Below are 25,184 nucleotides of genomic sequence, written 5' to 3'. Positions count from 1 at the left end.
GTGCTTGCCTGGCTGGTTCACAGTAAACAGGGGTGGGGCATTGTCCAGGGAGCCACAACCCGGCCAGAACCAGGTGCCACTCCCTCACCTTGTAAGCCTCTCCGAGTGTATTCATGCTGAGTGAACATTTCCCCTCCTGAGGCAGTGTAGCAGTGTACCCTTAAGGGACAGATGGCCCTTGGCCTGAGAATTCTTCAGATTGCTAATTTGGCACCACTTCTCCAACTCCATGGCTACGTACACTCAGCTCTTTGATGTTGGCAGTTCTGGGACTTGTCACCCATCCCCGTGGCCCTGCTTGCTTTTGCTGTCAGCTGGGCTCCTCCCCCACTGCCTACCATCTTCTCACCCCAAGCAGACCTGCTGCAACCTGCTGTGCCCTACCTGGCTCCTACCTACCTGTCAGTACCTGCCTCACAGGCCAGGCCTGCACCACCCAGTGAGCCCTACCGGAGCGGGCAGATGGGCATCGCCCCCAGTGCTGATGTTAGTGCACTCAAGAGGCTCTCCCAGCCCCTCTCACAAAGGTGCTGTCTTCATAGGCCTCACCTGGTACAGACAGCCAAGTCAGAGTGTGCAGACCACAGACCTATCCTGGTTCTTTGAAATGATGCTAAGAGACCCAGAAATTCCCCGAGCCGACAATTCCTCTCCATCGGTAAATCACTCTCACTTAGACCCTTAATTTTTGCGACTGTCGGAACCCAAGCCCTTTAAGATTTCCCTCGCGATCAGCCGCGGCGCCCTAGTTCAAGCCTCGCGCGGCCCAGAGGGCGGGCCCAGGAAGAGCCTGGGCGGGGACTGGGCGGGGACTCGGGAGGGGGCGCGGTCTCAGTTCTGCCACCTTCCCCCCGGCCAGGAGCGCAGCCGCCGCCGCCGCGTCCTCTCAGCTTTGCGCTGCGCCCGCTGCTTCTGCCGCCGCAGCCCCGGCCCAGGAGCGCAGAGCTCGGGACGCCGGCCCCACAGCCTGCCCACCATTCGGACGCGCGCCGGCCGCGGCGACATGGGGGGCTGCTGAGAGCGGACGTTTTTCTCTCTGGCACCACCTACGGCCACTGGCCTCTGGCCTCTGGCCAGCAAGCCTCGGGCACCTCTGGACCCCAGTCCGGCACCTGGCACGGCCCTCCGTTCTGCTCCTCCGGCTCTGAGCATCGTGTCCCCGCCCCCCCCCCCCCCCCGCGCCTGGGACACCTGGGTCCCCCGGCGGCCCCTAGGAGAGGGGCGGGGGGGGGCATGAAGCCACTGGAGAAATTTTTGAAGAAGCAGACGTCGCAACTGGCCGGGCGAACGGTGGCGGGAGGTCCCGGCGGGGGTCCGGGGAGCTGCGGTGGGCCCGGAGTGGGTGGGGGATCCGGCGGGGGCAGCGGTCTGACCGGGGGACCGCGGCCACTGCAGCGGCGGCAGAGCGTGTCGCGCCTGCTTCTCCCAGCTTTCCTCCGGGAGCCCCCCGCCGAGCCGGAGCTGGAGCCGCCAGCCGAGGAGGAAGCGGGAGAGCTGGCGGGGGTCGCGGAGGAGCCGGGCAGCGGGGGACCCTGTTGGCTGCAGCTCGAGGAGGTGCCAGGCCCTGGGCCGCTCGGGGGCGGGGGTCCCTTGCGCTCCCCGTCCTCGTACTCCTCGGATGAGCTGTCCCCGGGAGAGCCCCTAACTCCGCCGCCCTGGGCCCCCCTGGGCGCCCCCGAGCGGCCGGAGCATCTTCTGCACCGGGTTCTGGAGCGGCTGGCTGGAGGGGCCACCAGGGACAGCGGCGCATCAGGTAAGGAGTGAGCGGCTCGTCCAGCCCGGAGCAGGGGGCTTGCCCGGGCTTCCTCTTCCTCGCCCTTGGAGAGTGGGGGTGGCGCTGTGAGGGTCCTCCGGAGCGGGGCGGGCCTAGCTGAGGCACGGACCCCTGGCGGACGGGAGGCCGCCCTGCCCACCTCCCTCTCTGTAGCAGGGAGAAGCAGCGGAGCCGCTCTCCTTAAACCACCCTTGCTTTCCCCTGCGCCTTTGAGCTACGGAAACCCGTGGGGTCCCTGATGTTGATCCCCTCCTCCCGTGGCCCCAAATTAGGGCTTGACATTACTAAAATGGCAGCTGCCCAGCACAGCCCGTGCCACCCTGCAGTGGGGTGCCCCAGCCCTGAGAAACCCATCCCGAGTCCCTGACTCTGCCTATAAGCCCCAGAGCAGGCGCTGGCCCACTCATGGGGGGCGGGGGGACAGTGCCCCACCAGCACAGGATCTCGGCTGCCTTTTGGGGTTGAGCAAAGGATGCATTGTCCTTAGCAGTTTGGTGGGGGAAGATAGGGTTCTCCCGGATGGCCTGGGATGTCTGTGAAGGAAGAGGTGGCTGTCGGGCAGCATCAGGGCTCAGCCCTGGCCAGAGGGGAGTGAGCCTCTCCAGCTCCCACCCTTCTGGTGGCTGCAGGCCTCAGCACACGGCCTCTTTAAAAAATAAGAACCACACCCTGAGAGGCTTAGTCCCTAAACGATGATGCGATGATGCTCGTTCACCATTCCCCACCAGCACCCCTTCCAGGGGCCTTTGAGGAAACCAAGGCCCCAGATTGCTGGCTGAAGACCTAGGAATCTTGAGGTCTAGCTCCAGGCATTGCACTAAGCCCAGGGAGGGTCTGAGGTTGGGCCCTAAAGATGGGTGGCTTCACCCTTGGCTCTCGGACATCGGCGGGGAACCCCAGCTTCAGTGTGAGGAGTAGGGTGCCGCTCCCCTAGATTTTCAAAGCCTGGGCCCTGTCCTTTGCTCAGGCTGTAGTTGCCCTGGGGAGCTGACACCTTTCGGATTTAATTAGAGAAATATCAGACACACACACAGCTCTCCTAACCATAACTTCCCGCCTACACCACACACCCTGTGTCTTTATGACACATTCCCTAGGGAGGCTGCACGTTGGACCAGCGCCTGCCTGGGGAGAGACAGATGCCAAACTGTAGCCCCCATAGCAGCATCTCCCCCACTCTGCCCCATGTTCCTCTTCCTTTGCTCTGGCTTCTCTCTCCTGCGAGATAAAATGTTCTAGAAAGGATGCTGGGCAGCCTGGCCCTGGTCCTCATCTCTGGAGCCGGCGCTCAGGGCTACAGGCTCCCTGACTAATTTAGGAACAGGGCAGTGTAGCTGAGCAGAGAAGAAAAGGGGGAGACAGGTGCTCTTTCCCCTTCTACAGGGGCTTCAAGCCACAAACTGCTCAGTGTGCCCTGGAGTGAGATTCCTGAATTCATTGTCACCCATATTATCTGGCCTGGCAGGCAGGAGCCCCAGAAGCTGGTTTGGGAAACCTCAGACCAGTCCCAGAGTGAATGCAACTCGGGTTGACCTGCTGCTCCCCAGTGTGACCCGTGTTCTCAAGCCATCTCCGTGTTGTCCAGGGTGTGTCGGAGGAGGGGACTCCAAACCTAGTCAGAACCTTTCAGAGGTTCAAGCCACCCATCTGATCACCAGCTTCGAACCTGGCAAAAAAGACCAGGCAAAAAAGTTCAAAGACCGCGGAGGAGTCTGGGTTCTTATTCCAGCTCCGGGCAGGTGCCTCCCAGCTCTCGGCCTCGGTTTCTCACTTGTGAAATGAAATAGTTGAAACAGATCATTCCTATGTTGCGTCTTCACCTCCAGCGTCATGACTAGAGTTGGAGGCTCAGAGCTGTTGAGCTGAGGGTGGTCAGAAGCCCTGGTTTTGTCCTGGAGCAGGGCCTGGGGCCCTGGCCCTAATCTGTCCTGGCGAGGACACCTGGCTCCCGCCCTGCGCCCTGCCTGTCTGTGTGTGCCAGGCGGCCCTGCCCCACCCCAGGGCTGGCTGCAAGTCAGGGCGACCTTGTACCCGGCTGACTAGCCGAACCAGGCCCAGACGGGTGTGGAGGGGAAAAGGGAGGTGAGTGGAACCCCTCCCCTCCACCCTTCCATCGTTAACCCTTCCATCTCTGGACACCCAGAGGACACAGCGTTTCTATTTAAAAGCTCTGGGATGAGAGAGATGGCAGTCACTCTTGGGGCGCATTCCCATCTGCCTGTTAGGGAGTAGGGAGGGTAGGAAAAAGGGCTACGCATGGACCACACGCACACTGACCCTAACCTCTTTGTCTAGAGGCCCTTCTGTGGGCTGACTACCTCTTCCAGGCAGATCTCAAGCATGGGGTTTTGTCAGACCAACTCCCCACATATCCTGAAGACAAGTGCTCATGGCCATCAAAGGCGCCCCCCCAATCCCTCCAGCTGCCTTGGCAGCTGTCAACCCCACCCCCGCAGCGGCTGCCCCACACGTGTGTGTGTGTGTGTGTGTGTGCGCGTGCGCATGTGCCGTGCGTGACAGGGCAGGTGGCTGGGGCTCCAGCCTGGCTAAAGAGAACTCACCCTGGGAGGGAAGAGGAGGGGGGTGCAGGGCTTCCGGCTTGGTCATGGAGATGCCCGCCTGACACGTGTGCTGCCCTTGATCTCTGCAGATATCCTGCTAGATGACATCGTCCTCACACACTCGCTCTTCCTCCCAACGGAGAAATTCCTGCAGGAGCTCCACCAGTAATATCCTTTTGTGGAGATGTAAGAGGGGAGCTCAGGAGGGCATCCGAGCCCTCCACCTCACGTGTGACGCCAGAACCCAAACTCTCCCCTGGAAAATACACCCAGATCTGACCTCCTGGGGCCCCAGTTTCCACTTCTGTAAAATGGAGGTAACAGCACCTACCCTGCTCACCTGGGGAGCTGCTGCAACGGTGAACCTGGGAGCACGCGTGGGAGAGCTGTGGGGCTGCAGAGCCCCATGCAAATGTAAGGTGTTATTAGGCCATGAAGGGTGCCTCTCTCCCCCACTGAATTATTGCTCTGCACATCTGGTTGCCCAGGGAGTCATCACAGGGTCTGATGTAAACACCACGCCACAGCTGTGCTTCTCTCAGTAGGGCCTGCTAGAGACAGGCCACTGTCTGGGCTATTCATAGGGTCTCACAGAGGCATGGGGCCTCTCACTGAGTTATTTTAGGACCTGACTGGAAAAGTCAAGGCCATGAAGCAGAAGGGCACAGGCTCTCGTGGAAACATCAGGCCGTACGGTGAGGTGTAGTCAGGTTTGTGGTCAGCTCCCCTGGCCTCTTTCTGTCCCACAGTGATGTCTAGGCTGAGGGTCAGCCAGAGGTCGGGTGGGTTCTGACAGAGCCTCCCCAGGTGAAAATGTAACAGGTAGCGCTGGATGTGGCCAAGGGCGTGCCATGGCCGCCTGGGCTAGGACAGGAAGGATTCTGGGCTCCAGGACCCTGCACCCATTTCCCTGGCCCCAGGCAGCTCTCAAGAATATTCAGGGGGCAGTTTAGCCTCCCATCTCCCTTTCCCTACAGGTCTGCCTGCCAGGACTTTTTCTTAACTTAGGGGTCAGCTTCGTTCGAGCAGGGGGCGTGGAGGGCAGAGAGGGGCTGGGCCGGAAGCAGGCCTGTCTAGCTATGCTCCTCCACTTCCTGGACACCTTCCAGGGCCTGCTGCAAGAGGAAGAGGGGGCCGGCCACATCATCAAGGTGGGCCTGGGAGAAGAGACGGCGGGCGAGCAGGCTGTCAGCTCTGCGAGGGGGGCCCTTGGCAGCAGCCACACTCCTCAAACCGGGTGTCTCCCCGGAAACAAGAGGTGCGGGGGGCCACTGCTTATGTGGTTCTTCCAGGCTGCTAGACAGGGAGAGCCTGCCCCAGTCCTCGCAGGGAGAGGTCCTTGGGACGAGACCCCTACCCTCATCTTCTCTGTCCTCCTCTCCCCAGGACCTGTACCTGCTAATTATGAAAGATGAGTCCCTTTACCAGGACCTCCGAGAGGACACACTGAGGCTGCACCAGCTTGTGGAGACGGTGGAGCTGAAGTGAGGGGGCGCGGGCTGAGGGAGGGGGCAGCAGGGAAGTCCTCCGAGTTCTTCTGTTACCCAGGCTGCCTCTGGCCTCTGGCCCCAACATGGTTTTATAGCAACCCCCTTTCTCTTACGGAAGGGGAGCCCACGGCACTGTGTACAGTTGGTTTGTTTAGTCCATTCGCCTTTCCATGTGTCTGTTGATCCACGGGTGTCCTAGTAAACATTTAATTCCGAGCATGGCAGGAGAAGGAGCCCTGAGGGGTAGCTTGTGCTGATAGCCGTGGTGTAAACTCTCCCACCGTGGCCAATTTCAGGCCACCAAGAGAACATCACTGAACACGGAGTCAGGGGGAGATGCACAGTAGTGGGCTGTTACGTAGGAGTTCCACCAGACACACAGGCACACATAAAGAGCCTCAGAGGCACCGACGACAGTGACGTGTGGTACAATAACTAGGACACTACCCTTTTCTAATCATCCATTTGATCATAAGTTTGTAAAACACACACACACATACACCTGTATTTTTTTTTTCATGGTTGTGTTTAGAAACCAGTTGGCGAAATCCCCAGCAGCGTCACAGTCTGTTCTCGTGAGCCAGTGTGAGCTGGCTCCATCCATCCCTCTGCCCCTGTGGTTTCCTTCCCCTCCGTCCCCACTGCCAGAACCCTTGCTTAGGCCTCATGATCTCTCACCTGGGTTGTTGTTGCCACAGCCCCTTACTCAGGGCTTCAGCTTGGGGTCTCGTGTGCTTTGTCCTTTCTCTCCCTTCTCTGGACTGATAGGAGAGAGATCTTTCAAACTTACGTAAACCACGCCATCACACTCCTGTTCCCAGAGCATCCATGCTCCCACGGCCACCAGGCTCACCCCTCCCTCTCTGCCTTCTGCTGATCCTTCTCTCCCACCCCCCACCCGTGACACTTCCTGTGACACCCACCGTTCCCAACATCTTGCTCCCATCATCCAGCCCAGAATGCCCTCCTCCCTACCCCTCTCTTCCTGCCATCCTTCAAGGCCCAGGTCAAATGTGATCTCTTCTCCATGAAAGCTTCCCGGACCCTCCTTTTAGGAAGGACTTTCTCCTTCCCCCACATCAACATCCCCTCCCTGTGCCTCTGTTCTCTCACCGCCACCTCCTGCCTTGTGTTAGAAGTAGCTGTGTGTGTGTCTGTCTCCCTCCCAGACTGTGAAATCCTGGTTGGCAAAATTCAGCAAACAGCTGACAACCTGCCACCTATCATGTGCCCAGCGGTGTGCTAGGCCCTTGAGGCTGAAAAAAAAAAAAAAAAAAACTCTGAAAGAATCAATCCCAGTCCTCAAATGCTCTATGCTTGTAGCAAATAACACATGGACATGAGCAAATATTATCCCAATGTTCTACAGCAGTTGAGGCCAAGAAGTGAGCCATCCTGGAGGGGGTGGAGTGGTCAGAGAAGAATTCATGGAAAAGGTGGCATTTGATTTAGGTCACTTGGACAGTTGTCCCCCACTGGCCGGTGTCTGCTCTCGTGACCCCCTTAACCACCTCTGAAACTGGAGCTGGTGCATCCTTGACCCAGTTCTGATATCCCTGCCTGATGCTGCCTGCCTGGCACTGCGCATGCCCAGCAGGGCTTGCTGAGGCCTGGCTGTGTCCATGCCAGGATTCCAGAGGACAGCCAGCCACCCAGCAAGCAGGTGAAACCCCTCTTCCGTCACTTCCGCCGGATAGACTCCTGTCTGCAGACCCGAGTGGCCTTCCGGGGCTCTGATGAGAGTGAGTGTGGGCGTGATGAGGGGCAGGGCTTCTGGAGTGGCTCAGGCAGACAGGTGGGGTCCCTGGGTCTTGGGCGCCCTCAGTGGGGCCTCCCTGGTAGTCGACCCAACCCCTTTCATAGCGTAAAGGTCTCCTGCCACTCTGCCCTCTGGTGAAAAACCGCTTTCCTGCCCAGTTTTCTGCCGGGTCTACATGCCCGACCACTCCTACGTGACCATCCGCAGCCGCCTCTCAGCGTCTGTGCAGGACATCCTGGGCTCTGTGACGGAGAAACTGCAGTACTCGGAGGAGCCCGCGGAGCGGGAGGAGTCCCTCATCCTGGTAGCTGTGGCCTCCTCGGGAGGTGAGTGAGGCTCAGCAAGAGCTGGGCTGGGGGCGTCCGGGGGAGAGAAACTCGCAAGCTCGGGGTCTTGGGTAAAGACTGAGTTCTAGGCCCTTGCCACTCAAAGTGTGGTCCTTGGACCAGCCTCAGGTGCACCTGGGAGCTTGTTCAAAACACAGCCTCTCTGACCCACACCAGACCTGTCAGATCACAGTCTGAATTGGAACAGGCCCCTTCAGGGATTTCTCTGTGCATTACAGGCTGGGAGCCCTGGTCTCCAATCCTTAGGTTGCAATCCAGGTACTGCCTCTCACTCCCCTGAGGACTGTGTCCTGATCCTTTAACCTCCCTGAACACCTGAGGCATTACTTTTATTTTTTTTTAAGATTTATTTATTTATTTGAAAGACAAAGAGACAGAAAGGTAAGGAGAGACGATAAGAGAGAAAGAGAGAGAGAGAATCTTGCATCCACTGGTTCACTCCCCAAATGGTCCCAGTGGCCAGACTGAAGCCAGGAGCTTCTTCCGGGTCTCCTCCATGGGTGGCAGGGCCCCAAGCACTCGGGCTGCCTTCCAGGCATGTCAGCAGGAAGCTGGATCAGAAACAGAGCAGCTGGGACTCAAACTGGTGCTCCAATATGGGATGCTGGCATTGCAGGCGTCCTAGGCAACAGCTTAATCCGCTGCACCCCATGCTACATTTTTCAAGCTAAAGACACAGGGTGAGCCTCCAGCCCCTGTAAGAAGGTAGCCATGTAGGTGCAGCCTCATTTTCCTATAAGAAAAAACAACAACAGGCCGGTGCCGTGGCTCAATAGACTAATCCTCCACCTGTGGCACTGGCACACCAGGTTCTAGTCCCGGTTGCCCCTCTTCCTGTCCAGCTCTCTGCTATGGTCCAGGAGTGCAGTGGAGGATGGTCCAAGTCCTTGGGCCCTGCACCCGCATGGGAGACCAGGAGAGGCACCTGGCTCCTGCCTTCGGATCAGCGTAGTCCGCTGGCCACATTGGCCATTGAGGGGGTCAACGAACGGAAAAGGAAGACCTTTCTCTCTGTCTCTCTCTCTCACTATCCACTCTGCCTGTCCAAAAAAAAAAAAAAAAAACCTTCCTTGGGCAAATTCCAGATGCACATGGCATTCGCTGGCGATAACCTGGGGGTCCTTAGTTTAGAATGGTGAGCAGGGGCCTCGGAGTCTCAGGCTGGGATGGCCACGGAGGGTGTCAGAGGGTGCAGGTGGCGGTGCTGCCGCTGAGCGGCCGGCTCTCCTGCAGAGAAGGTCCTTCTCCAGCCCACTGAGGACTGCGTTTTCACCACGCTGGGCATCAACAGCCACCTGTTTGCCTGTACCCGGGACAGCTATGAAGCCCTGGTGAGAACGTCACAAGGCCGTGGGGAGAGCAAGGGCTGCGGGTGGGGGCGGGTGGGCACAGTCTGTCACCCTGCCATCCCAAGCCCAGTCCCCTAAGCCCCTGCCTGCCCCCAGGTGCCTCTCCCCGAGGAGATCCAGGTGTCCCCTGGAGACACGGAGATCCACCGAGTGGAGCCGGAGGATGTTGCCAACCACCTTACAGCCTTCCACTGGGAGCTGTTCCGCTGTGTGCACGAGGTGGGGACGGAGGGAGGCAGGGGCTGGGTGGGGGCCTGGAGGAGGAAACGCTCCAGATGGTTCCCCAGCAGCTTGCCCTTGACCAGTGCATGGCTGTGACCGCTAAGCCCTCATCCCACATCTGAAAAAATGGCAGAAGGAGAGACCCCATAGCGGAGTGGTTCAGGGCCCAAGTGCTACTTACACAGCACCACATTCAGGGCTAGTGTCTTTAAAATATTTACTATTAAGGAAGTAAAATAAGGTAGCAACCACAGTTAGACGGTTGTAGACGGTTGTCTTGAGGCTAAGCCAGCCTTTAGCAAGAGCCCAGCACCAGGTGCCCCTGGATGGAAGAGGATCCTTCATGCTGGGTCTTTGCTTGCCCCTTCTCGGTTGCATCCCGTCCTGTCCACGCTTTCCTGGTTCCCACCCGTGGCGCCCCCTGGCCTCCTGCCTTTGCCTCTCCACTGCCCCGCGCTGCCCGCCACTCGGATCGGCCGCCGTGCGCGCAGCTGGAGTTCGTGGACTACGTGTTCCACGGGGAGCGCGGCCGCCGGGAGACGGCCAACCTGGAGCTGCTGCTGCAGCGCTGCAGCGAAGTCACGCACTGGGTGGCCACCGAGGTGCTGCTCTGCGAAGCCCCGGGCAAGCGCGCGCAGCTGCTCAAGAAGTTCATCAAGATCGCAGCCATGTGAGGGCGGCGGGGGCGGCGGCGGTGGGCGCGGGGCGCGCGGGCCGGACCGCGGGGCCGAGCCCACGCCGCCTGACCCCGCCTCCCGCCCCCACAGCTGCAAGCAGAACCAGGACCTGCTCTCCTTCTACGCGGTGGTCATGGGGCTGGACAACGCCGCCGTCAGCCGCCTGCGGCTCACCTGGGAGGTGAGGAGGCGTCCGGCGACTGCGGCAGGCCCCCGGGGAGCCTTTGTGGCAGCTGGAGGGAGGCGCCCTCTTGTGGCAGCTGCGATCCTGGGGCACACAGCTTGGCCAAGGGCCCCTGGCTCTGTGTGAGTTGGGGCAGAGCTGGGCGCACGAGGCTCTTGCCCGGGTGGCAGCCGCGGGTGTAGGAGTTGCGCTGGGTCTCAGCCAGCACTCACTGGGTTGCGCGGCACCTGCATAAGCAAAGGTCTTGTTTTCCATTGGTCCGGGCTGCTTGCGGCTTTCCCAGCAGCCTCCCAGACCCTACCTGACATGCAAGCCCTGTCAGCAGCCGCGCTCAGACATGCCTTCTCTTCCCTCGCACCCGCTGCAGAAGCTGCCGGGGAAGTTCAAGAACTTGTTCCGCAAATTCGAGAACCTCACAGTGAGTGCCCTTGGACTTGCACCCCAGAGCCCTTCTGTTCCTATGAACTCTTCCTCAAGCCCCGCCCCTTCCCTCCAGTGCCGGGAGGGAAAGAGAGAGGATTGCTCCCTTGTTTTCCCAGCCAGACTCCCATAGGCACCCCTGTCTGACTGGAGGTGTAGGAAGATGATGGAGGGAGTGGGGAACACCCTGGGGTACTGGGCCCCATCTGCCCCTTGACCCCTGTTCTGTGGAATGCTAGGACCCCTGCAGGAACCACAAAAGCTACCGCGAAGTGATCTCCAAAATGAAGCCCCCTGTCATTCCCTTTGTGCCTCTGATCCTCAAAGGTGAGAGAGTGGCTCCCAGGGGTGGCTCTTCTGTCCCCCACCGCGCTTCTCCCATGCCCAGGGGAGGGCAGGGGTCCCTGGGGGCAGTGGAGGCCTTTGAACCTGCTCTCTTATCGCTTGGTTCTCTCCCCATGCGCTAGACCTGACATTCCTGCATGAGGGGAGTAAGACCCTTGTAGACGGCTTGGTGAACGTTGAGAAGCTGGTGAGTGGCCCCATCAACCCAGCCACACACACCCCCATCTCCACTCACCTCCCCCAAAATAGCGGCCTTCCTCCGTGGTGGCCAGCTTGCCAGACAGCGCTCCCAGCTGCCTCCCTGGTGCCATCACTGTGGCAACCCACCCACGGTGGCAAAGCTGACAGGCCGCCGGGGGCAACTCCATCTCCCTCCCACCTGCCACCCTCTTCCACCCTCTCCCTTGGTCCTTCAGAGCACCTCCGGAATTGGGGGTGGGGAGTGGAGGGAATGAAACCAACTCATCTCTTTTCACCTCCTAGCATTCAGTGGCTGAGAAAGTGAGGACAATCCGTAGATACCGGAGCCGGCCCCTCTGTGAGTCTGTGTTGCAGGGGGAGCTTTGCCTGGCAGGGGCGGGGGGTGGTGCTCAGGGGAGCATGCACTGCTCAGGCATTGGCCTCCTGGAGGCCCCTCCTGCCTAACCTCTGTCCCTCTGCCCATTGCGATTGCAGAGGAAGGAGGGAGGGGAGGGAGCCCACCGCCTCTCTCTCCCGCCTTGTACGCAGGCCTGGACATGGAGGCGTCCCCCCATCACCTGCAGACCAAGGCCTATGTGCGCCAGTTCCAGGTCATCGACAACCAGAACCTCCTCTTCGAGCTCTCCTACAAGCTGGAGGCTAACAGTCAGTGAGCACGCAGAAGCTGTCACTCCCACGCCCGCCGGGCTCTGGGGGCAGCTGGCACTCAGGCACTTTGCTCGATATCCCGACCCACAGTTGGACCTCCTCCCCACCCCACAGGAAGAGCTGGACGGACCGCCCCTAAGCCCCCAAGCCTGTCCTTCCTGCGGAAGCCCTCACCCCCTGCCCCGTTCAACCACGCGTGGCAGCAGCCCTGCACAAGGTGGCAGGGACCCCCTCCTCCGGCCCTCCCATTGAGGACAGTTCCGGGGAAGGAGTTCCGGCTATGGGTGCCTCTCAGAGCAGGCCTGTGGCAGCGCTGGCTGGCCTTCGTCTCCACCAGCTGTCCGGCTCCGCTGGTCAGGGCTGCGAGCCCCTGGAACACGACGTCACCCTGTGTGTGTGTGTGTGTGTGTGTGTGTATCCGCACCCCCTTTTAGGGAACAGGAGCGTGTCTGGTACTTGAGGGAGCGTACTGTGTGTGCTGGGGGAGATTTCCTTCTGTTTGGTGCTACCCTTGTCTGCCGTGCCCCTGGGACCAGGCAGGTACTCCCCCACCCCGCCACTCCCTGCCAGCCTCCTCCTGCTGCCCTGCAAGCCCAGTCTTGTGGGCCAAGCGGCTCCCCAGGGCAGGGAGCAGCAGCAGGTGGGCGGGGCTCCCATCAGTCCTTGCGAGCCCCCCCTCAGGCCTCCTGAAGGTCCCTGATGGGTAAAAGATGCTCAGGGAAACACGGGCCTCTCTGCCAGTAGCACGGTCCCTCTGCCTGGCAGTAGGGTACAGCAGTATCAGGAGCCTGTCGCCCTCACTCCTACTTTTTCCACTGCTAGGGAGGGAGTTGCTTGCTTGTGTCTGATGCCAAGAGTGTGGTCTTTGCTCTTCTCCCTTCCCAACTCCCCCTTTGTCCCCCCCACAGAGTGGGGGTGGGGCGGATCCATGTTCCTGGGGCAGGCAGCTCCCCCCCCCCCAGAAGTGGGGGATGGCAGAGACCTTGCAGAACACTGGAGTCTGCCGAGGCCTTGATTACCTCTCTGTCTCCCCTCCCCCTCCCCCTCCCATCGTGGGCCTCTAGGGTTGAGGGGTGCAGGGCTCCTGGCAGCTACTGGGTGAGGTTCCTGGTGCAGCCTCACCCTTCGTTCTGGCACCCCCTCTTTCCCTTCTGAAGAAGCCGCAGCAAGAGCAGCTGGGCTCCACTCTGAGGGTTGTATATATTTTGTATCCAAAGCTCTGGAATTGTACATTTATTTTTTAAACCTCAAAGAGGGAAAGAGCCTTGTATCATATGTAAAAAGTGTATCATAGGCTACATTGTACAGTCCCTTCTACCCCGCAGTCTGTTTTGTCTACAGACAGGCGCTGTGTCCAGCCCCCTGCAGTCCTCGCAGTGCCCATGGCCCCTCCTGCTCTCTGCCTCTTCCCTGCAACTGCGATGCATCTCCTCTCCCTGCAGCCCCAGACTCCGCCCCTTCGTCCTGACCCCTCTCAGCAGCTTCTCGATCCCGCTCCCTTGAGCCCCCTCAAATCCTGAGACCTGCTGGCCCAGTCTTGGCTGCTGCTTGCCCCTAGCCTTGATGCCTGTCCTACCGCCTCCCAGGGCCCCCACTCCCTACCCCACCCCTGCCCCTGCCCCCTGCCCCACAGCTTTACCAGAGTGAACTGTGTGTATTGTACAGGTTGTCCTTGCACACACTGCTGGCTGGAGAAGCAGCCGATAAAGCCTATGAATCAACGTGCCTGCTCTTCTCCATTCTGCTTCTTTGAGGCTGGGGAAGGGGAGAAGGGGGAGAGGGGCTGGCCTCCCGATGCTCAGGGCCAGCTTGCAGGGCTGTTCTGGAGTGACCTTGGCCATGTGGTGAGAGGAAAGCATGTCAGCATCACAGACGTGTCCCTAAGTGCCTGCAACCTGGCAGAGTACGCACCTTTGTTTGGGTTGCATAAACAGGTGATCATTTTAATTCTAACTTAGGGCGAGAAAGAAAGAGGGAGCAGAACTGGTACCCTAACCAGGTCTGTCTGCTGCAGACAGCATGCAAGTTCCCACAACCAATACTTCCACTTCCACTAAGATAGGAGGCACAGAGAACCTAGCATTAGGCTCTAATAGCAGTCTAAGCTCCAGTGACGTCAGAGATCAAATAGCTACCCGGGAGCCCTTGATCTTCACCGGTCCTGGGTCTGTTCCTCCCTTAATCTCTCACTCACCTAGGTTTCCAAGACAAAACCCAGGATTCACCCTAGATGCCTCTTTCCTCCTATCCTCGCCGATCACGTTAGCCAGGCCCATTGGCTACAGTTCTAGATCGTATCCTGCTCAGTCCACTTCTCTGTGACCACCCGCATCCAGGCCTTCCTGTCTTCCCTGGATGACTACACTGGCCTCCCACCAGGTCCCCTAGCTTCCTCTCTCCAACCCAGCCCGCCTCACTACCAGTTGAGTTGTCAGATTGCAACCAGGGTGGTGCGGGGTGAGCATTTGTCCTAGAGGTTAAGAAACCCATATCTCATACCAAGCTAGGTTTAAAAGCTGCCTCCAGCTCCTAACTCCAGCTTCGTGCCAGTGCAGACCCTGGAGGCAGTGGTGATGGTCCAAATAAGTGGATTCCTGCCGCCTGCGCACCCACATGACACAGCTGGGTTGTGTCCGGCTTTAGCCTCTACCAATCCCCTGCCATTGCATGCATTTGGGTTGTGAACCAGCAGATGAGAGCTCTCTGTCTACCCATCTGTTTATTTTGCTCTTTATGTTTCTCAAATAAATAAACATTAAAATAAAAAACCTTGGGGCTGACGTCATGGCACAGGGGGTTAAGCCACCACTTGTGATGCCAGCTTCCCCTATTTTTTTTTTAAGGTTTATATATTTATTTGAAAATCAGATTTACACAGAGGAGAGGCAGAGAGAAAGATGGCCGCAACAGCCAGAGCTGCACTGATCCGAAGCCAGGAGCTAGGAGCAGCTTCTGGGTCTCCCACATGGGTGCAGGGGCCCAAGGACTTGGGCCATCTTCCACTGCTTTCCCAGGCCACAGCAGAGAGCTGGATCAGAAGAGGAGCAGCTGGGACTAGAACCAACGCCCATATGGGATGCTGGTGCTTCAGGCCAGGGCATTAACCAGCTGAGCCACAGCACACACACACCCACCCCACCACCACCACCACCCCCGCTTCCCCTATGGTTCAAGTACTGGCTGCTCTGCTTCTGATCCAGCTCCATGCTAATGAGCCTGGGAAAGTAGTAGAAGATGGTTCAAGTCCTTGGGCCCCTGCCACCCATGTGGGAGACCCTGAAGGAGTTTCTGGCTCCTCACTTCAGCCTAGCCCAGCCTCAACCATTGCAGTCATTTGGAGAGTGGACCAGCAGATGGAAGATCTCTTTCTCTCCTTCCTATTCTTTCTGGCACTCCATCTTTCAATTAAATAAAAATAAATCTTTAAAATAAATAAGTAAAATTAAAAAGCCTCAATGGGAGTGTGTATGACTAAAATGAAAAATGCTGAGGTGGGTATTACGGCGCATCGGGTTAAGCCACTATTTGGGATGCCTGCCTCTCATATCAGAGTGCCTGATCTGAGTCTCTGCTAGTGCACACCCTGGGAGGCAGCAGATGATGGCTCAAGTGCTTGCATCCCTGCCACCCATGGAGGAGACCTGAATAGAGTTCCAGGCTCCTGGCTTTGGCCTGGCCCACCTCCAGGTGTTGCAGGCACTTGGGGAATGAACCAGCTGATGGAAGATCTCTCTCTGTCTCTGTTGCTCTGCCTTTCAAATAAATGGAATAAATAAACTTTTTTTTCAAGTTAGCAATATTTAGAGTCAGGATGTGGAGCGATGAACTTTTTTTTTAATGGGAATTAAAAATTTATTTATTTGAGGAGTAAGATTATAGACAGAGAAAGGGAGAGACAGAGAGAAAGGTCTTCCATCCGCTGGTTCACTCCCCAATTGGCCGCAACAGCCAGAGCTGGGCAGATCAGAAACCAGGGAATTCTTCCAGGTCTCCCATGTGGGTGCAGGGGCCCAAGGATTTGGACCATCTTCTGTTGTTTTCCCAAACCATAATAGAGAGCTGGATCAGAAGTGGAGCAGTCAGGACTAGAACCAGCGCCCATATGGGATGCTGGTGCTGCAGGTGGAGGCTTGGCCCACTATGCCACATCACCAGCCCCAAATGAAACTTCTATACATTGCTGCTGGGTGTGTAAATTTGCAAAGCCAACTTGGGAAGCTTGGGCAATACTAAAATTAAATGTACACCTAGAGGTCAACATTATGGCCTAGTGGGTAAGGCCACTGCCTACGATGCCAGCATCCCATATGCGTGCTGGTTTGAGTCCCTGCTGCTCCATTTCCTATACAGCTCCCTGCTAATGTTCCTGGGAAAGCAGTGGAGGATGGTCCAAGTGCTTGGGCCCCTGCACCCACATGGGAGACCCGGAGGAAGCTCCTGGCTTTGGCCTGGCCCAGCTCTGGCTGTTCAGCCATCTGGGGACTGAACCAGCGGATAAAAGATCTTCTTTCTGTGTCTTTCCCTCTCTGTCTGTGCCTTTCAAAAAAAAAAAAAAAAAAAACACTTAAAAAAAAAATACACCGGCCGGCTCTGCAGCTCAATAGGCTAATCCTCTAATCCTCCACCTAGTGGCGCTGGTACACGGGGTTCTAGTCCTGGTCGGGGTGCCGGATTCTGTCCCGGTTGCCCCTCTTCCAGTCCAGCTCTCTGCTGTGGCCCGAGAAGGCAGTGGAGGATGGCCCAAGTGCTTGGGCCCTGCACCCCATGGGAAACCAGAAGAAACACCTGGCTTCTGGCTTCGGATCAGCGCGGTGTGCCGGCCGCAGCGCACCGGCAGTGGCGGCCATTGGAGGGTGAACCAACGGCAAAGGAAGACCTTTCTCTCTGTCTCTCTCTCTCTCACGATCCACTCTGCCTGTCAAAACAAACACACAAAAATACACCTAAGCTACAGTATACCTAAGAGAACTGAGTGCTTATGTCCCCCAATGACATATACAACAATTATCATAGCAGTCTTAGTCATAATGAAGAAATTGGAAAAAACCCATGTCCTTCAGCAAGTGAATGGACAAATACGTTGTGATCTATTCATGTGCTGGAATCCTGCTATCGGGTGCATAAGACCATTCACTATACGACTCCATTTAAGAGATGCTCAAAAACAGGCAAAAAAAATTTTTTTGACAGATTGGACAGTGAGAGAGACAGAGAGAAAGGTCTTCTTTTTCCATTGGCTCACCCCGCAATGGCCACTGTGGACGGCGCGCTGCAGCCGGTACACCGCGCTGATCCGAAGCCAGAAGCCAGGTGCTTCTCCTGGCCTCCCATGGGGTGCAGGGCCCAAGCACTTGGGCCATCCTCCACTGCACTCCCTGGCTACAGCAGAGAGCTAGACTGGAAGAGGAGGAACCGGGACAGAATCCGGCGCCCCGACCAGGACTAGAACCCAGGGTGCCGGCGCCGCTACGTGGAGGATTAGCCTAGTGAGCCGCAGCGCCAGCAAAGAACAGGCAAAATTAACCCATGGGGGTGGAAGTAAAAATAGCGATTACTCCACAGGATTGGAGAGGAATTAATGGCAAGCAGTGTGAAGCAGCCCTCTGGGGCCAGTGTTGTGCAGTGGGTTAAGCCACCGCCTACCACACAGACATTCCGTATCAGATCACCCATTTGAGTCCTGCCTGCTCCACTTTTGATCCAGCTCCCTGCTAAAACACCTAGGAAAGCAGAAGATGGCTCAAGTTAGTTGGGTCCCTGCCACCCCTGGGTGAAACCTGGATGGAATTCCAAGCTCCTGCCTTTGGTCTGGCCCAGCCCCAGGAGTTGTGGCCATTTGGGAAGTGAACCAGTGGATGGAAGATTCTCTCTCTCTCTCTCTCTCTCTCTCTCTCTGTTACTCTTTTAAAAATATTTAATTATTTGGAAGCCACTAATATGGGATGCTGTTGTCATAGCAGTGGCTTAACCTGCTGATCCACAACACTGGCCCCCAAATAAGATTTATTTTGAAAAGAGATTTTTTTTTTTTTTGACAGGCAGAGTGGACAGTGAGAGAGAGAGACAGAGAGAGAAAGGTCTTCCTTTTGCCGTTGGTTCACCCTCCAATGGCCGCCGCTGCAGCCGGCGCACCGCGCTGATCCTGGCAGGAGCCAGGAGCCAGGTGCTTTTTCCTGGTCTCCCATGGGGTGCAGGGCCCAAGCACCTGGGCCATCCTCCACTGCACTCCCTGGCTACAGCAGAGAGCTGGCCTGCAAGAGGGGCAACCGGGACAGAATCCGGCGCCCCGACCGGGACTAGAACCCGGTGTGCCGGCGCCGCAAGGTGGAGGATTAGCCTATTGAGCCACGGCGCCGGCTTGTAAAGAGATTTTTTTTAAATTATTTATTTGAAAGGCAGAGAGAGGGAGGGAGGGAGGGAGGGAGGGAGAGAAGTCTATCTGCTGGTTTATTCCCTAAATGACCACAATAGCCAGAGATGGACCAGGTTAAAGCCAGGAGCCAGGAGTTTCATTCAGGTCTCCCATGCAGGTAGAAGGGGCTCAAGTCCTTGAGATATCTTCTTCTTCTTTTAACTTTTTAATTTATTTGAAAGACAGAGACAGACAGAGAGGTCTTCTATCCTCTGGTTCACTTCGCAAATGTCCGCAACAGCCAGAGCTGGGCTGATCTGAGAGCCAGGAGCTTCTTCCACGTCTCCCACTGTGGTGGGAGAAGCCCAAGTACTTGGGCCATCTTCCTCTGCTTTTCCAGGCCATAGCAGGGAGTTGGATTGAAAGAGAAACAGCCGAGGGCTGGTGCCGTGGCTCACTTGGTTAATCCTCCACCTGTGGCGCCAGCTTCCCATATGGGCACCAGGTTCTATTCCCGGCTGCTCCTCTTCTGATCCAGCTCTCTGCTGTGGTCCGGGAAGGCAGTGGAGGATGGCCTAAGTGCCTGGGTCCTGCACCCGCATGGGAGACCAGGAGGAAGCACCTGGCTCCTGGCTTTGGATCGGTGCAGCGCTGGCTGTAGCGGCCATTCATTTGGGGAGTGAACCAACGGAAGGAAGACCTTTCTCTCTCTCTTTCTCTCTCTCACTGTCTATAACTCTACCTGTCAATAAAAAAAAAAAAAAAAAAGTGAAACAGCCGGAATATGAACTGCTGCCGATATGGAATGCCAGCATTGCTGACAGCAGCTGCTTTCCCAGGCACATTAGCAGGGAGTTGGATCGGAAGTGGAGCAGTTGAGACTGAAACCAGAGCTCATATGGGAGGCCAGCATCACAGGTCGTGGCTTAACTCACTGCATCAAAATCAGTGCCTGGCCCCAAAATACAGTTTTTTTTTTTTTTTTTTAGGCCTATCCCAAGTCACAGCCTGGGAGTGGTTATACAGGTGTAAGTTTTGCATACAAAAGTTACACGTTTTGTTATGTTATGCCTCTCTCTGTCTCTCTGCCTTTCAAATAAAAAATCAGAATCCCTCTTCCAGGCCAGCTCTCTGCTGTGGCCAGGGAGTGCAGTGGAGGACGGCGCAGGTGCTTGGGCCCTGCACCCCATGGGAGACCAGGAAAAGCACCTGGCTCCTGGCTCCTGCCATCGGATCAGCGCGGTGCGCCGGCCGCAGCGCACCGGCCGCGGCGGCCATTGGAGGGTGAACCAACGGCAAAGGAAGACCTTTCTCTCTGTCTCTCTCTCTCACTGTCCACTCTGCCTGTCAAAAAAAAAAAAAAATCAGAATCCTCCCTCTCTGACCACATCTCCTATTCCTTTATCTCTCACTCACTCCCGTCCTGTCACACTGACCACTTAACAGTTCCTAAAATACAGGTCACTCACGCTTAGCCTAGGGAGGTTGCCTTTATCATCCCCTGAGCCTTCATCATGCACTCGGAGGACAAGATCCTCCCTTGCTACCCCCAGTCTGCCTTTATCTCCTTCCAGGCATGGCTTACACCTGATACCATATAATGGGTCCTTGGTTTACCTCTAGCACCGAATGTTGATTCCAGGGGCCTGTCTTGTTCACCATCCAGAACCTAGAACAATACCTGGCCCACAAAAGACACTCGATACATATTTGCTGAATGAATAAATTAGGTTGGTTGCAATAGGAGCTGTGGGAGTAGAACAGGACACGAGATGAAAAGTGCCCTAGGAAGGAAGCCAAGGGCAGCCACTACCAATTTGGGGCTGGGGGGAGGTGGCAACAGAGAAGAGGAGAAAATTTCTTGGACGAGATGACCTGGGCCTCAAAGCAAGGATAGGGTTTATTTTATTAAAAGATTTATTTACTTATTTTTTTTTTCCGACAGGCAGAGTGGACAGTGAGAGAGAGACAGAGAGAAAGGTCTTCCTTTGCCGTTGGTTCACCTTCCAATGGCCGCCGTGGCCGGTGCACCGCACTGATCCGATGGCAGGAGCCAGGTGCTTCTCCTGGTCTCCCATGGGGTGCAGGACCCAAGCACTTGGGCCATCCTCCACTGCACTCCTGAACCATAGCAGAGAGCTGGACAGGAAGAGGAGCAACTGGGACAGAATCCGGTGCCCCGACCAGGACTAGAATCTGGGGTGCAGGCGCCGCTAGGCAGAGGATTAGCCTGTTGAGCCGCGGCGCCGGCCCTTATTTACTTATTTGAAAGACAGAGTTACAGAGAGGGAGAGATGCAGAGGCAGAGAGAGAGAAAGGTCTTCCATCTGCTGGTTCACTCCCCAGATGGCCACAATGGCTGAAGCTATACCAATCTGAAGCCAGGGACTTCTTCTGGGAGAGACAGAGAAAAAGGTCTTCCATTCGCTGGCTCACTCCCCAAATGGCCACAATGCCCAGAGCTGGGCCAGTCCAAAACCAGGAGCCATGAGCTTCTTTCAGGTCTCCCATACAAGTGCAGGGGCCCAAGCGCTTGGGCCATCTTCCACGCCCTCCCAAGCCATAGCAGAGAGCTGGATCAGAAGTGGAGCAGCCGGGACTCGAACCAGTGTCCATATGGGATGCTGGCACTGCTGGTGGGGGCTTAGCTCATTATGCCACAGCGCCGGCCCCCACACATAATGGTTACAGTGTGGCAGTGCACAGTGAGGGATGAGATACTGGCAGGGGCTCTGGATTGGGGTCTCACTCTGTAGAGTTGTTTCTGCCCCATTGGACTGGTGACTGGGGGTGTCCAGAAGTGTGGGGGCCGAAGGTTCTGCCCTTCTCCAAGAGTGCTGATCGCACCCTCGGAGAAAGCAGGATCGTGGGGGCCCAGCCCTTGTCCCCCCACCCCAGGAGGGCAGAGGGAGCAGTGCGGGTTATTCCACCCCCCCCCAGTCACCTGCACACCTGTCAGTCACCATGAGAGGCCCTCATCCTGCAGACTGCACCTGCTTTTCCGTGCCTCTTCTCGAGTAATCTCCCCGTGAACCCTGAGGTTGGCTCTGTCAGCTCCACTTTCCAGAGCCTCTTAACAGTGTCATGGAGAAGCCAAGTTCCCAGCTAACCAGGATTCACACTCGGTTATTCCGACCCCAGTGCCCACAGATGGAGCTCTGTAAGTCCCAAGAGCTTGAACAGCTAGAAGTACTCACCTTGTGCTCACCAGGCTGGGCTCACCCGACTGTGACTGGGGGCACGCCTCCTCCTGGCGCTCCATCCTCCTTACCAGTGTTCAGAGCCCCCAGGGATGGTGAAGGGGCCCTGTGGACTCTGAGGGACAGAGGGGCTTGTGAAGTAGCACTGGGCCTCTCAGGCTGGGCTAGCAATGAGCAAAAGTGTAGAAGTAACCCGTAGTGGTCAGAAAGCTGGCAGGGCGAGGGTGTGTGGAGTGAAGAATCGAGACAGTGCCCTTTTACTCCACTAGGTGTCGCCACCAAGATTACTTTCTCCTGGCCTGTGGGTATGGGGAGCAGGGTAGGGGGAACAGAGGGGCTGAGAGCATTTATTGAGGAAATCATGATCTCTCTGAGAAGGTCTATCCCCAGGCACGAGTCCTGTTTGATCAGAAGGACAGGTCTTCTGTCTTTCCCTCTATTGGCTCGTTCCCATTCGCATCTAAACCCTCTCAAGCCTCTATTTTTAAAAATACTTTCCTTGCCCCCACATGTGCACTGTCTGGCTTGTCTCCTAGCTCCCCGCCAGATGATGACCAAACTTCTTTATTCTTTCTTTATTTTATTTGTATAAACATAGAGAGATCTTCCATCCGCTGGTTCACTCCCCAGTGCTGGCAACAGCTAGGGTTGGGCCAACCTGAAGTCAGGAGCCAAGAACTCCATCTGGGTCTCCTACATGGGTGCAGGGGCCCAAACACTTGGGCCATTATCTGCTGCCTTCCCAGGCACATTAGCAGGGAGCTGGATGAGAAGTGGCGGACTTGTACTTGAATTGGCACTCCAGTATGGGATGCAGGCATCCCAAGTAGCAGTTTAACCTGCTGTGCTACGGCCCACTCCAGCCTTTTTTTTTTTTTTTTTTTTTTTTTTGACAGGCAGAGTGGACAGTGAGAGAGAGAGACAGAGAGAAAGGTCTTCCTTTGCCGTTGGTTCACCCTCCAATGGCCGCCGTGGCCAGTGAGCTGCAGCCGGCACACCACGCTGATCCAATGGCAGGAGCCAGGTACTTATCCTGGTCTCCCATGGGGTGCAGGGCCCAAGCACTTGGACCATCCTCCACTGCACTCCCGGGCCACAGCAGAGAGCTGGACTGGAAGAGGGGTAACTGGGACAGAATCCGGCGCCCCGACCGGGACTAGAACCCGGGGTGCCTGCGCCACAGGCGGAGGATTAGCCTATTGAGCAGCGGTGCTGGCCCAGCCCTTTTTTTTTTTTTTTTTTAAGATTTATTTATGGGGCCAGCACTGTGGCAAGAAGAGTGAAGGCAGGGCCGGCATCTCATATGGGCGCTGGTTCCTGTCTGGCTGCTCCACTTCCGATCCAGCTCCCTGCTGGTGGCCTGCTGGTGGCTTTGGAGGGCAGTAGAGGATGGTCCAAGTCCTTGGGTCCCTGCACCTGCATGGGAGACCTGGAGGAAGCTCCTGACTCTTGGCTTCAGATCAGCCTGGCTCTGGCTGTTGTGGCCATTTGAAGAGTGAACCAGCAAATGGAAGACCGCTCTTTTTCTCTCTGTCTCTGTAACTCTGCCATTCAAATAAACAAACATATATTTAAAAATAAAAGATTAATTAATTTATTTGAAAGTCAGAGTTAGAGAGAGAGAGAGAAATTGATCTTCCATCTGCTGGTTCATTCCCCAAATGGTTGCAGGGGCCAGGGCTGGGCCAGGCTGAAGCCAGGAGCCAGGAGCTTCTTCAGGATCTCCCATGTAAGTGACAGGGGCCCAACGACTTGGGCTGCTGCTTTTCCCAGGTCAAGAGCCAGTGCCTATATGGGATGCCAGTATCACAGGAGGCGGCTTAACCCTCTATGCCATAGTGCTGACCCCTCTTATTGAATTTTTTTTTTTTTTTTGACAGGCAGAGTGGACAGTGAGAGAGAGAGACAGAGAGAAAGGTCTTCCTTTTTTGCCATTGGTTCACCCTCCAATGGCTGGCTCGCTTTGGCCGGCTCGCTGCGGCCAGCACACCACGGTGATCCAAAGGCAGGAGCCAGGTGCTTCTCCTGGTCTCCCATGGGGTGCAGGGCCCAAGCACTTGGGCCATCCTCCACTGCCCTCCCGGGCCATAGCAGAGAGCTGGACTGGAAGAGGGCAACCGGGACAGAATCTGGAGCCCCGACCAGGACTAGAACCCGGTGTGCCTGCGCCACAGGCAGAGGATTAGCCTATTGAGCCATGGCGCCAGCCTCTTATTGAGTTTTAAAAATGCTTTCAAAAAGATTTATTGAGGCAAGCAATGTGGCATAGTGGGTTAAGCTGCAGTCTGCAGTGCCTGCATCCCATATGGATGCCAATTCGAGTTCCACTTCCAATCCAGATCCCTGCTAATGCACATAGGAAAGCAGCAGAAAATGGCCCAAGTACTTGGGCTTCTGCCACCCCCATGGGAGACCTGGGAGAAGTTCCTGGCTCCTGGCTTTAATCTGGCCCAGCCTTGGCCGTTGTGTCCATTTGGGGAGCGAAACAGCTAATGGAAGACCTCTCTCTCTCTCTCTCTCTCTCTCTCTCTCTCTCTCTCTGCCTCTGCATCTCTCCCTCTCTGTAACTCTGCCTTTCAGATAAAAAAAATAAATCTTTAAAAATTTATTTATTTGAAGGGAAGAGTGATGAAAGGGTGGGATATCCAGGAGTCCAGAGCTCTATCTGAGTCTCCCACATGGGTTGCAGGGACCCAAGCACTTGGGCCATCCTATGCTGCATTCCCAGGCAGCTAGCAGGAAGCTGGATTAGAAGAGGAACCGCTGGGACTCTAGTGGGCACTCCTGTATGGGATGCCAGCATTGCAGGCGGCCGCCTATCTACACCACAATGCAAGGTCCTGCATTTTGCCAATTTTGGATGTTATATGAATACTATCACAATGGACATGGGGTTCACCGCCACCAACACTGTGCTCTGAGATTCACTGGGGTTGGGGTGTAGCTCGGGTGTGCTTCGTTTGTTACTCTGTTGCTCTCTCCTTCTGCACTCTGGTGCATATGGCTTCCACTCTGATCACTCACTAAAATTGCCCTGGTCAAGGTCACCAGGGAGCTCCTGTTCCCAAATCCAAGGACACTTACTTTCCTCTCGCTGGCATTTGATATTTCAGGACATTCTTCTTTTTTTTTTTTTTTTTAAATTTCCTGTAAAGTTAGTTATTTATTTGAGAGGCTGGAGAGAAAGCAAGCTCCCATGGATCTGCTGGTTCACCTCCCAAATCCCTGTAACAGCCACAGGAGGGGCAGCATGACGCCTGGAGCCAGGAGCTCGATGCGGGCTTCCCGCATTGAGTGGCAGGAACCCTACTGCTTAAGCATCGCCCCTGCATCCCAGGGCCTGCATTAGCCATTAGCGGGAGGCTAGAGTCAGGAGCCAGAGCTGGGTGTTGATCCAGGGCCCTCTGACGTGGGATGTGTGTGTGTGTCTTAGCCGCTAGGCCACATGCCTTCCCCTATTCCGTCTTCTTGAACACTCGATACTCTCTGATAGAATATCATGCTCTAGGGATTCGCCTCTCTCCTCTCTTTCTCTGTCTCTTTGCCGGTCTTATCCCTCTCCCTAGTCCTTGCCGTGGAGTTCCCAAGCCCTATTCCCTCTATAATCTTGGGTTCTGATTTCATCATCATCTTTCCGTTTGGGAATCCACTGCTG

The 25,184-nt window shown here is 56.4% G+C and overlaps 1 protein-coding gene across 1 annotated transcript; it reads left to right on the top strand.

The window, feature by feature from the left end:
- The first annotated feature begins 840 nt into the window (after positions 1-840).
- Positions 841-13,702, top strand: RAPGEFL1 (Rap guanine nucleotide exchange factor like 1). The gene is made up of 15 exons (XM_051825661.3): positions 841-1,753; positions 4,425-4,503; positions 5,351-5,486; positions 5,722-5,819; positions 7,455-7,567; positions 7,743-7,910; positions 9,165-9,262; positions 9,377-9,499; positions 9,994-10,172; positions 10,270-10,360; positions 10,731-10,781; positions 11,023-11,110; positions 11,251-11,315; positions 11,612-11,666; positions 11,858-13,702. Exons 1-15 carry the CDS (start codon positions 1,234-1,236, stop codon positions 11,980-11,982), a joined length of 1,989 nt encoding a protein of 662 aa, XP_051681621.1. The 5' UTR covers positions 841-1,233; the 3' UTR covers positions 11,983-13,702.
- Positions 13,703-25,184: the final 11,482 nt, after the last annotated feature.

The sequence above is a fragment of the Oryctolagus cuniculus genome, chromosome 17, assembly GCF_051225735.1.
Source record: "Oryctolagus cuniculus isolate XC-2025 breed Fujian yellow rabbit chromosome 17, ASM5122573v1, whole genome shotgun sequence".
NCBI classification, from domain to species: Eukaryota; Metazoa; Chordata; class Mammalia; order Lagomorpha; family Leporidae; genus Oryctolagus; species Oryctolagus cuniculus.
Note: the sequence above shows the minus strand (reverse complement) of the source record. Positions and strands in the feature narration are given on the sequence as shown.